Raw genomic sequence first — 13,071 nt, 5'->3', positions numbered from 1 at the left:
AAACGTGGGCCCGTGAAAAACTTTTTGGGCTTTTTTTTTTTTTTTTGCAGATCACAGAGCTCGGGTGTGGCAGGGGCCATAGAAATAAATGGGATTCTTTGTCTTGGGCACTTTGTCGCACTTAGCTTTGAGCAACCAAATGCCTAGGTTGAACGGGGGACTAAAACAAAACGCATTTAAGAGCATGCAGCCCTCGCAAAAGAAAATGAAGGCAGCAAAAGCAGTTTTCTGGTTTTCAAAGTTTCCATGACAACTGCCAGTGATTGCCGTGTGTCTTTTTCTTCTTCTGAAGGCAGGGGTGGGCTGTGCTTTAACTACAAATTCCATCATCCCTCTGCCTCTGGGAGTCATGCCTGTGGCTGTCAGTGTCTTGCACTGCCTCATGGGACTTGTAGTTCCACAACACCTGGAGGGCCGGAATTGCCTACCCCTGTTCTAAGGGAACAACAATTAGGCCCCATTCACACCTATGCGTATTGTAATATGCGCGTCTGTCGCGCGACCGTCACGCGGTTTTTTTATCGCGGTAAAAAAGTCGCGCGATTCCAAAGGCTACTTGGCAGTATACAAATGGAAAACGCCCTACAAAACGGACCAATACGCAGCAAAAAACGCTCCGGGACCTTTTCATGCGTGGCCCGTTTTGTAGTGCGTTCGGGACGGGCGGAAATACGGACAGGTGGGAACGATACCATTGACTACAATGCTATTTATTTTTTTGACCGTTTTGTAGAGCGTTCATCGAGCGTAGGACGCGCTACAAAAGGGTCAGGTGTGAATGGGGCCTTAATTATACACTTACGCATCTGTGTGGCTGAAGCAACATGGGACACATAGTATGTTTTTCTACTTCCACTGCTTTTTAATTCTGTGATTAATTTTGTACGGTGGGATTACGGTGGGAATGCGATATCATAGTAACGTCATGGGGTTGGTGATGTGTTTTGTGATGGTTTACTGTCTGCACACTGGTGTATTTATGTCTTCTTTTTTTCTGTCTCTATGGGACTACGCTGCCGTACGCCCCTCTACGCTCACCCCTCTGCATGTACCCCTACGAACCTGCACTTGAGGTGAGCGTAGGGGGGCGTACGGCCGCGTAGTCCCATAGAGAAGGACAAGGGCTGCGTATTATTCACACGCAGCACCTGTCCTTCCAAGGAGCTGCTCGATACGGCCCTGCACGGAGCTGTACGTGAGGGTCGATTACAGTGTGAATGAGGGCTTAAAGTGCACCAACTTAGCACTGAAAAATGAGGGCTACCATTGGTGCTTAAAGGGGTGCGTTCCAGGGGGCCACAGGAACCCATTCTGTATGCTTGTTCCAGGTCAGCAGGTAGTAAAGCAGGGGTCAGGATAATAACCCTTTTGAATACAAACTCAGCTGTTGTAGCTCCCAGATCAATACTGCAGCCTGTGCTTCCAATGGGGAAATCCTCTTTTCTTCCTGTATGAACCCCAGGTTAGGAAGAGCGGAGAAATCTCCACAATGGGGGTGCAGATGGCAATAAATACGAGAATGAGGCAATAATAATCCTTATCATTCCACTGAAAGGGAAAAAAAGTTTTAGCTAGAGTTGGGCTTTAAATACTATCTCACAGCATTGTATTTGTTTTTCCTTTCTCTAGAGTGACAAATGGAATTGAGGCGTGGCGGTTAGATGCAGCAGAGGAAGCACTAGAAGAGTGGGTAAGTGATCCTAGTAGCTGGTGACCATCTTCTCTACTGCCATTGACTGAGACTTGTGTTATACAGTAAGGCCTGGTTCCCACCTGGGCGTTTTACAGCGCGTTCCTACATGCTGTAAAACGCTCAACATGTGAAAGCCAATGATTGCCTAAGGGCATGGTTCCCACCTGGGCGTTTTACAGCGCGTAGGAACGCGCTGCAAAACGCCCTACGCCCAAAGAAGTACAGGAGCTTCTTTGGGGCGTTTTGCCGCGCGTTGCCGTTGGAATTCCCGAGTGTGGATCGGGGGTTAACAAAGCGGTAACCCCGAGCCACACTCGGGAATACAGCGTACAGGTCTTACCTTGTCCGCGATCCCCGCTGTGTCTTCGGCGGCTGCCGACTTCCGGGTTCTGTCCCTTCCGAGTGGCCGCGTCGCAGGGGGGCGGAGCCGGTGGGAAGTTTAAAAGTGAAACAAACATTTTTTTTTTTTTTTAAATAGAGAAAATAAAGGAAAAAACAAACAAACAAAAAAACGCTAGTGAAACTCGTGTTTCACTGAACGAAAAAACGTGGGGAAAAAACGAGCATAAAAAAACCACTCAGGTGTGAACCCAGCCTAAGTGTTCCCACCCAGAACGCTTCTCTCCGTGTGGAGTTTTCCACAGCGGATGCGTACTTGATTGGCAGCACAAGTAGTTTTTATTTTAGATACTAGTACATAAGTCCAGGTGGCTAAAGCTGGCCATACACATTAATATTTCTCTTGTTCATCCTAGCAGGCTGAATAAGAGAAATTCCAATTCACGTTAAATGGTTTGGATGGACGAATCTCCCTTCTAGCTATTGTATTCAGACAGCTGGATGCCGGCTGTGCGCATTCAAGTTAATGACAGGCTGACAACGGTCGCATCTGTCTGTGGCTTTCTTCAAGTAATCATACATAGTATGGTTAGGGATAGATGATTGTCCCTGGATGCAGACAGAGTGTAACACAGGTGATTCCATGTACGATTACTTGCGGACAGCCACTGATAGATGTGGCTGCTGTTAGCCTGTCATTAACTTGAAGAAGGTGCAGTGGCTGCATCTGTTCGCACATACCTGGGTTTCCTGCAACAAGAATCCATAGGTTTTTGCTGCTGGAATCCCCAGCGGCAGCATCTGAATGAAGCCTTAATGTTGAGTTTTGTTGCTGTCTCCCTATTATGCTGCCTTGGCACTGGTCTCTGATTGCCTTTATGGCAAATGCAGCCGTGGTCGGAGCCTTGGTTCCCTTTCACTGCTAAAGCATACATTACTAGAAGCAGTGCCAACTCCAGAGCTGATGCACCACTGTGCTTGATGGCTAGGAGCTGGCTAGCTGAGAATGAGCACCATTTCTGGATGATGACCGGTAAAATAAGTAACAGTTGATGTAAAGGGTTGCTTAAAAAATTAATAAAAGAAGCACATGAAGTCTAAACTATACTCTTACATTAGCCCTATTATAGCCTCATTGATGAACTGCCTTTGTTGCACAATTATATCCTCCTTTAATGCCTCTATGCATTGGTTAATATTGGCAATAAGCACGTTACAAAAAGCCATTTGTAGGGATGTAGTGATACATCGGCCGCCGAAACATATCAGCGGAAGATGGCACTTTGTCAAAATGCCAAAAGTGCCATTTTCTGGTCGATATAGTGGTGCATCCGTGTATTCTCTCCTCCTCGCTGGGCGTTGCTCTGTGTCCCAGTGGGGAGGAGAGAAAGTGTGACAGTCGGCCGAGCTCTGCGGGAGGAGAGCGCTGTGAGCGGCCGGCATCTCTCATCTCTCTCGTCTCCGCCCCCACACCGCTCTGCCGAACTGTGATAGGAGGCTGAGCGGTGTGGGGGCGGAGACAGCCCGCGTTGTCACAGGAGGATGAGCTCTCCTTCCTACACCGCTCGCTCAGCCTCCTGTGACAGCGTGTCAGGATGGAGAGCGGTACGTTTGTTAACATCAGTGATTGCTCGGTGTTTGTAGATAATTGAGGACATGGTATGTGTACTATATCCTCAATTATGAATGAATGAGAAGTGATCTATATCCCCTCCTGTTCATTCATAGCTGTAGTTATAGTAAACATACTATATTCTCATGTTATGAATGAACAGGAACACTCAGTATAGAGGATTCCTGTTCATTTATAACAGGGGATTCAAAAAAGAGATAGAGCACTCTGTGTCCTCAATCTCTTTTTCTATTTAAAAAGGGAAATATCAGGTGTCTGTTTTAGACCCCTAATATTATCCCCAAAGCCCCTAAAAGTAAAGTAAAAAAAGAAAAATATTTATTAAATAAATAAATAAAATATAAAAAAATAAAAAGGTTATAAAAAATAAATAGCAATAAAATATTTCACAAAATTTGAAAGTTAGAATAAAATTTTTTTTCGGTTTCGGCCTGTTTCTTCTTCTTTCTTCTTCTTTCTTCTTTCTTCTTCTTTCTTCTTTCTTCTTCTTTCTTCTTTCTTCTTCTTATTTTTCCATTTCGGTTTTTAAATTTTCATTTCGGTGCACCTCTAGCCATTTGCCTAACATTTTATGTATCACAACATTTATACTGTGTATTATTGCTGCATCCCTTACCCTGGAACTTGCTGTTATTAAAATGTAACCATGTCCTCTCTTCCAGGACGCAGTGCGCAACCTCACGTCGCAGGATCTGGTAACGAAACTCCGGTAAGTCTCCCTCTGCTTCACACTATGCTTTTGGTTGGGCTCCACCTATGTAGTAACTTCATCTCTTAGAGCCCTTTAGCATAGGACAGTAGAGTCCTTTTCTTACTGTTGTTTTCAGTGGTTGACAGGTGCTGATGATTGAATTTTCAGAGAATGTTGCAATACAAGATTTCAGAAGTAGATGTTGCTGCTGGTGTAATCTGTATTTGCAGATCTCCTCACAGAACCTGTCAGATGTGGTGTCCATCTGTATCGCTACATGGAGCAGGGCCGGATTTCCCACAAGGCCCACCAAGGCCCAGCTTCGGGGCAGCAGGGAGTAGAGGGGCAGCAGGGGTGTGGAATTCCTATCTCCTGATGCCCGGGACATGCAGTTGTTTTCTACATTTAGTCCTGCTTTGGGCACGCAGAGCTAAATGTACAGCGGGGAAGCCGCCGCTTGTTTTGTACACGTGATCTCGGCGATGTCGCTGAGATCACTTGTATGCAGCCTGCAGGTCTACCATTCTCCATGGGGGGAGTTGGGGACGCAATGAGGAACCTGTTCTTGGGGCAGCAGAGAGAGTTAATCCGGCCCTGTGATGGAGTGGTCCTAAATAGGCAGGGGATTTAACATTAAGCAGCTTAAGGTTAAGACATATGGGAGCTTTTTTACTTCTAAAAACCATTTGTATTTTTGCCCAACCAATTCTGAGATTTGCACAGAGGGGGCAGGTTGGTGACTTGACTTTTCTTTTACAAAATTTTTATTGGGTTTTCTACAGGGTTAAACACATAAGATGACAAACAAATAAAATAATGGTCAACCACTACAAGAAAAACAGGGTAGTGTAGCATTAAGCATAAAAGAACTACTATGTGATCTGTCATGAACAGGCATATAGCATAACCTAACCAAAGGGAAGGGCCAAGGTCTTACAACCGACTATAGAGAGGGACGAACATACAGTAGGGTAAAACATAAGGCAAAACGGAGGTAGTTAGGGTAAGAGGGAAGCGAGGGATAAAAAAACAATGGGATAGAACAAAGTGGAGATAATAAGAGAAGGGGAAAAGGCCAAGAAGAAAGAAAGGAAATAGTTGAAAAAAAGAGAAAAAGTGAATGAGAAGGGAGTGTTTGACCAGATACCAGATCATTAAAGAGATGTCTGAAAGTCAGAGGGCTTGGAGTATGAAATCTAAGTTCGCCAGATCTCAAGGAAGCAATTGTGTATATAATTAAGAATTGAAGTTTTTAGTTAACCAGCTGCATTGAAACTCAATACCGGAAGTTTCAAAGCCCGGGCTATGGTCATTTTTGTGGCAATAATTATATGAGAAACCAAAATTTTTTTCTAGGTGGGTCAAGGGAGGAATGGGTCAAAGTAAAAGTGCATCACATGGATCCTTTCAAAGGTTAACATCAAGCATAGATTGACTGAGGGTGTAAACTCTGATCCATAGTTTGGACACACGGGGGCATGCCCACCACACGTGGATCATCGTTTCGGTAGACTTGACTTTTCTCTACTGCAGTTAAGCATTACACCTCTGTCACATCCCTGTCCCCAGCCTGGAATTGGACAGTGGTGGAGCAGAAGCATCATAGTGATGGGTCATCCCTCTGTTCACTCTGCTCTCTATGTCAGATTGTTCCTTTTTTACTACAATTAGAGAAGGCTGGAACCTCAGTGAGCTTTTTATTGCTGTGTGTCACAGACATGCTTTTTTTCACTTACTGTCCTGGTGATGTTGTGCTCATAATTTCGCTGTAGACTTATTCCAGATATTCTGTTTCTTTTTTTTACTACAGGGAAACCTTCCAGCACAGTACTCCAGTCCTAGATATGCAAGGAAGCTTAGCCAGCCTGTCTATTCTTGTGAATTCTGGGAAAGTGACCTTTGACCTTCTCAAGCTTCCTGTCTCTGAGGCACGAGCACATGTGCATCAGGTGTTAATAAGCCTGACAGATCGAATTTGGAACTTGGAGAAACAGCTGAAAGGTAACAATGGCCAAGCCTAGGACTCAGGGGTTAGAGTATATCTTTAAAGTATAAAAGCCAAAACTTGTTTTGTTTTTCTTAGGGTAGAGAATTTGTGCCCCATTGGGGAGGCTTCACCTCTTGAGAAGTAATTTTTGCAAAGTGAGGGGGATCGCAGTGGAAGATTTACACTCTATTCCTGTTCCAGTGGCAACTGTAACATTTTGGATGTACCATCACTTTTGGTCCCAGTGTCAGTAGTCTTTAGGACGAATTGAGAGGGTAAATCAATCCACAGTAGACATAAACATCATTAAAAACCTCACTGCTGGGCTTCCTGATTGGCCGGGAAGCCGACTCCATGCTCCCTTGTCACCAAGTGACGAGGGAGCATGGAGTCGGCTTCCTGATACCAGAAGCTCAGGTATCGGGCTAGACATCGGAGCATTTGGGCAAGTATGAGTACCCAAATACTCGGCACCAATACTGCATTTCAGTGGGCGCTAGAGCAGTGGCTGCCCAGCATCCAGGAGGATATTTCTACTTTCTGAATGCTTTTTTTCTCTCTCTTTTTTTTTTTTTTTTTATTCCAATGGGAATTTTCTATTGCAGTATCGTGCCCACATGGTTGCAGTGTGGTCCTATTGATTGCAATGATCGTGTTTGGCAAGCCACACCATATACCAAACGGGACATGCTGTTTAAAACTTTCTGTGCCCATGACGCAAAGCATCCTGGCCATAGCATGTGTACAAGCATGAGCGGCAGCTATATTAAGTTATAGGTGGGCAGTTGGGGAGCTGTGAAAATGCAGATCAACCACCTGTTTTTACTACCCCTCAGCCAGGTGTGTGGACAAGGTATAACATTGTTAGCTGGGAGGGAAGCCATTGCAAGTGTCACAGCTTGCTAAGAGCTCTTAGCAGCCTGGAACGCTGCGACCACTCCCTACACCCCCCCACTGCCCCCCAATGATGAGATTGATGAGACCAGGGGTGAAGGGGGAGATCCCTAATCCTTCACCCCCTCTCTGTTACTACTCCTTGCTCTATTTCTACTCTCGGCTTTCTTCCCACCACCCAAAGGCCACATGTAGTCCTCAGGCTGCAATTATGTAAGATGAATCCTTGCTGCACTGAGCCATGTGACCTACATGCTTGACTTTACTTTGCATTTATCGAGATTAAACCTCATCTGCCACATTAATGCCCACTCCCCTATTTTATCCAGGTCCTCCTGTAAAAAATACTTTCATGTGACCTACATGTAATGTTTACTTTTTTCTTCTATGTACCACTGCATTCCCTGTGGTGATCATTTTGCATAAATACTTTCAATGCAAACATTACAATGCTCTGTGCAGTCATTGAAAATATGCACTGGTTTCTTTTTAAAATGCTCCAAAATCCTAGTAGAGTGAACATAAATTCTCATTAAAATGTGCTACTCTTTAGAAGCAGAACACGGCCATATTATGATGGGTGATTTTGTCTTCCAGCTGCAGAGACCAATGTGGCTTCATCCAGCAGTCCAGTTAAGCAGTCTCAACATAACCATTTTCTGCCTATTCCAGGTACGTTCAAGTCTTATGGCCCTGATTCATCAATTTGCGATGGCAGTTGAGCTGTGATAATGATCAAGGCATTCTTTTAATGACATATAAAGTATACTAAAAGACAAAATAGTTTAGCATGCCTTAAAAGAGAGCTATGAGGTAGGTGTTTTTCCCCGTAGTTCTCTTAAGGGTCACAGGAGGACATATACTAACATCCTCCCGTGACCTCACCAAAAGCTCAGTATACCACGAGCTACAGCTCGCGATATACTGAGACCGCCGCTGCCGGGACAGATCCCGACATTACTGTCGAGATCCATCCAGCTGCGTGAGTGACAGCGGGCTCTGCCTATCTAGAGGCAGAGCCAGCGAAACCCACCCCCTCCCCATACGTTCCTCCAGTCTGCGTGGGAGGATCAGAGGGGGGAGCGGGGGAATGCCTGCAGGGAGCCGTGACTGACAGTCACGGGCTCTCTGCAGGGAGATGATCGAGAAGTGAGCGAGCGACGGTATGTGTTCGCTCATTTCCCGATCTATTGAGCCGACGTGTGACAGTTTGATTGTCACACGTCGGCTCGAACTATGAAGATGAGTGATTTTCACTCACCTCATAGTTCTCCTTTAAGTGCACAATAAGGTATCAGGATCCTATAATCTTGAAAAGCCAGTAAACTACTTGTTTATGGTTGTATATAAAGGATAAACTAATCATAATTACTGATGTAAATGTAAAACTGTCACTTTATTGGAACTGAAGATAACTAATATGAAGTTGTTAACGTGAAGCAAAATATTTTCCTTTTATATAGCTGAATTCTGCACAGTGATTGCACAGATGGTAACTATGATTTAGCACACTGGTGTCCAATTCTAGGCAAAGTGTTTCATTTTATTTTGCATAAAGGTAAGGTAAAACCTCTGTCAGTTTTTTATTAATATATGTATCTCTACTGATGGAATCCCTCCATTTCCTGTCAGGACAGGAAATGATGGGAAATTCTTCCACTAGGGAGACGCATTTTAATAGAGTAAGGGTTGTAACTAGTGATGCACGATACCATTTTTTCCAGACCGAGCTCACAGATCCCAATTGCCGATACCTTTTTTTTTTCTTTTCTTTTAGCGTCATGTGACAGTTTTTCTAAAACAATACAGAGTAATTATTTTAGGACAGTGGTGGAGCGCCAGAGCCCGGTCCCAGCTGTGACCCTGGTAGTTCTGCCACTGACTACAAGCTGTAGAGCGACTACAAATTTCAGGAATACATTATACAGCAATGCAGAATACCAACAGCTATAGAGGATTATAAATCCTAGCAATACATTATACAGCAGTGCAGAATAAAGCACAGGACAGAAACAGCAGACATACATAGCGCACTCTGTGCTGCCACTCTGCTCCAGGATGCCACCCTAATGTGTCCAGGTGGAGGGTCTCAGGAGGGGGAGATGTGCGGTGGGTCTTAGAAAGGGGAGATGTGCCTGCTGGTGGAAGCGCTGTAAACAGAGGTGCCCTGTAGTTTCCAAGAAGGCTTCCACAAGGTCCCCAGCAAGTGTGGGACCTAAGGCAGCTGCTTAATTTGCATAAATAAAGCATCTGTATCAGTTTTGGTGCTTGGTATTGGCACCGATACAGGTGTTGGTATTGGTGCATCACTAGTTGTAACTTCTCAAAATATTTTATCATGTCACTGGAATAGGAAGTCGCAGACAACCGAACCACTCCCCCCCTCCTCCCCTATTGCTTGTAGGGGCGTCCGCAGGACAGGAAGTGAGTGGAAATTGCCTCAATGTAGTCACAGACAAATCTAACAGAGGCTCTAACCCTTCCTAGCTCTGTCAAAAACAAAAAGTGACATAAATCACACCCACCGAAGTAAACAAGCACTTCAAATTTGCTGACTTTTGAAAAGTTATAAGACCTGGATGTGTTTTTAACCAGATGGGGAGGCCAATACCGGAGTGTTCGATCAAAAAACTAGACAGGTGGACACTGTATTGGGTGGGGACAGAATACAGGCAGCGACATCCTGTTAGCTGAATCTAGCTTTTTACAATATAAGTTATAATTTACTAGTTTGTGATTATCTATTTATGAAGTTATGGAGGATGCATATAAAGATGTGAATTAATGTACTTTCATTTTTCCTGTAAAGCTGAACTCCAGCCTTCCCTTCAATCTTGCACAGTTGTACCGGCTGCTCTCTTGTACTGAAATTGCTGATTTCACGGCACACTGTGAGCTTCTCACATTCTGTATTAGAAGCTGGTGCAAGTCAGACAGAGCCCACCTTATTTCTGGTTAGGGGGACATTCAGCATCATCTACCACTTTTCTCCATAGCCTGACTGTCTCTGCTCCACCCCTATCATTCATTGGATTTCATTTCTTTCAATCATGGGGGCTCAGCATCACATGGGCATAACATAGGGTGGTACGCAGGCAAATGCAGTCACTCCTCCAGACTGACATCCACCTATCAAAACATTTTTATATTTGCATAATCTCTCCCAAGACCTAGCTCACAGCTTGCATCTGGGCTGAGGGTTCTTGGGAGGAGTTTCTGAGGCAGGGTGCTGTGATGGTTCAAGGAAGCTATGAACAGCACCATGCTGGCCCCTCCCATCAGCCATGATCTGCCTTCATTGCATAGAGAAGCAAAAAGACCGCTAACATCTCTAGGTCTCAAATAAGGTATGGAATAAAAATGGAAAGGATTTATTTTAAAACAATTATTAGCATGTTAATGGGAAGGTAAAGGAGGAGCCGGGGAAGGCAATATATAAGCAGATTACACTTCAGCTTTAAACTTTGATATAGGACAAGTGAGTGAGTGGCAAGTCATATAGTAACATTTGAATTCCGTACAGACTATGTTGGTGCTATATTAATAGTAAAAGTAATTTTAAACATTCTCTTTGTTAGATGTTGATGCTCGAAAGAAGGGGTCTGCAGGACAAGTGAAAAAAAGAATGCTCGGAGAGTCGCTCATTAATCCTGGCTGTAAGAGGTACAGAACTTCCTCACTGTCACTACATATGCTCCACCAATCCATAGTCTGCTTAAAAGTACTGGAAGGAAGAACAGCATCACACATGTTAATACCTCCCAACTTTCTGAGATGCGAATGAGGGGCAACTTCCAGCACACTGAAGAGGTAGGGGGTGTTCATTAAGACTGGAGCAGACAGAATCTGGAGAAGTTGTCCATAGTAGCCAATCGGCTTCTCTATTTAGTTTGTTCAGTTAGGTTTTGAAAATTAAAGAGATAAGCTGATTGGTTACTATGGACAACTGCTGCAGATTCTGCCTGCTCCAGTTTTGATACATTTCCCCCAATGTTTTTGGGCAATGGACACACCACTGTCTCCCCCCCAATTATATGGGGCATTAGGAATTTATATACCAAAAGTGTTTATTCAAACCCAGAATAGTTTTTTTTTCTACCAGTACTTTTCCTTTCTACTGGCTTTTAGAAATATTAAACAAGATAATTAAGGCCAGGTTCACATCTAAATGTTGCATTTAATGCTCAATACCATGTGTTAAGCACATTCTATCGCACCTAATGTGAGGTACTGTTTTCTAAGTCTGTTGTGTTGCCATTCATTTGAAAGGCACCCCAACGCACCTCCTGGCAGCCATGCAGTGCAGTGAAGCACAATACACGTATTACCACCATAGCATGTGCTGTTATAGGAAATAGTAGTGCATGCATCCTGCGGTACTGTGTGTTGCACTGCAATGCACGGCCGTCGGGGGGTGCGTTGGGGTGCCATTCAAATGAATCACAACGCACCTAGCACATAGTAGGTGCGTTGTGCAATAACAGGTACTACATGCACGGGGTTTGCTTCCACATTCTGGGACATTTGGGGGCTATGGACTTTACAGAAGGCAGCTGTATGAAAATTTGATTTTGGCAGGTTTCAGTTTCACTTAAAGTTTCAGTCTGATTGCTTTGCCAGAATTTTTGATACTTTAATCAAATCTAAGAAATCCAGAAAGTATTTTATGTTCTTTTGTCAGTAAATTGATAAGTTGGAAATTTTCTGATAATTTGTTAATGAATTTTAAAGTGTGTGTTTTATCAAACTGCCCATCTACTCTAAATTCAGCGTAATGGTAACAAAAGGCAGTTTCGACAACTTCAGTATCTTTTATTAGTCCCGTTTTTTCCCCCACTAAACACAGAAATGTCTTTTGCCAATCAGAAGGGACTGCAGATCCATTCATATGTCTCGTTTTAAGTTTATAGTTATGTGTTGAGCCTGTAACACTGAACAGTTCTGAACCATCTTATTGGTGCCCTGACCTGTCACATGATGCAGTACCTGCATAGGAGAACTGGAACTTTTATTTAATGTTTCATTTCAGATCTCTGTACTTACAGGCAGTGTGTCAAGACCGTGTGCATCTAAACAGCTGCATGCAGCAGTATGGGGTACACTGCACATAAAGTGACAAGTGACACCCTGCGACTACGGTGTTTCATCACTCAGATATGCAGGGGCCCTTAATGCTGGCTTCTTCAGAATATGTTTTACTAACAATAGATTCAATACATTGTTTACATTCCCGGCCTTCATCATTCTTAACATTGCATTTATTCGTAAACTATGTGTGCTTTCCATATCTGTAAGTACAGTTTTGAAAACGATGACTTTTGTAGTACACTTGTAAAATAATGACTTTTGATGTTTTCCTTTTAGCAAAAAGATAGCAAAGGGAGTGGATTTTGAAGAATCCTGAGCACTATGATCTGGATCAACAACGCCATCTATAGACTGTTTGATGCAAATACTGTGCGGCTCACCGGTGATAAGAGAAGACTCTGTGCTAAGGACAGGCTGTTTTATATTTACCTCCAAACAACGAGTCAGGGACAGGGGTGATTATCTTCCTTTCCTGAACTATGCGACCAGACTCTACCAGTTATCTTAAGGCTTTGTTTGCCATTTCGGTTCCCAACACTCCGATGGCCTGTATATTAGGCGTTTACGAAACCTCTGAGTGGGATTCCCATACTATGATTGCCATATCTAGAGCTTTATATGTTGCCTCTAGGATGTTAATACTAAATTTGATTTCCGCTACCCTTCCATCTGTAGAGGAATGGGCTGCGGAACTTTTCCGCTTTATTGCCTTTGAAAAACAACATAGGGGCACTTTGACAAAATAT

General features: G+C 43.8%; 1 protein-coding gene across 1 annotated transcript in view; it reads left to right on the top strand.

Moving 5' to 3' along the window:
- CUNH9orf142 (chromosome unknown C9orf142 homolog) overlaps positions 1-12,654 on the top strand; it is a 13,186-nt gene extending 532 nt beyond the window's left edge. The window contains exons 2-7 of the mRNA XM_018556737.1: positions 1,630-1,690; positions 4,328-4,374; positions 6,167-6,357; positions 7,835-7,909; positions 10,816-10,900; positions 12,602-12,654. Of these exons, the coding sequence (XP_018412239.1) occupies positions 1,630-1,690; positions 4,328-4,374; positions 6,167-6,357; positions 7,835-7,909; positions 10,816-10,900; positions 12,602-12,641 (499 nt within the window). The 3' untranslated portion in view covers positions 12,642-12,654. The remainder of the gene's footprint in view (positions 1-1,629; positions 1,691-4,327; positions 4,375-6,166; positions 6,358-7,834; positions 7,910-10,815; positions 10,901-12,601) is intronic.
- Positions 12,655-13,071: the final 417 nt, after the last annotated feature.

The sequence above is a fragment of the Nanorana parkeri genome, unplaced genomic scaffold (genome assembly GCF_000935625.1).
Source record: "Nanorana parkeri isolate BGI_ZX_2015 unplaced genomic scaffold, ASM93562v1 scaffold251, whole genome shotgun sequence".
NCBI classification, from domain to species: Eukaryota; Metazoa; Chordata; class Amphibia; order Anura; family Dicroglossidae; genus Nanorana; species Nanorana parkeri.
Note: the sequence above shows the minus strand (reverse complement) of the source record. Positions and strands in the feature narration are given on the sequence as shown.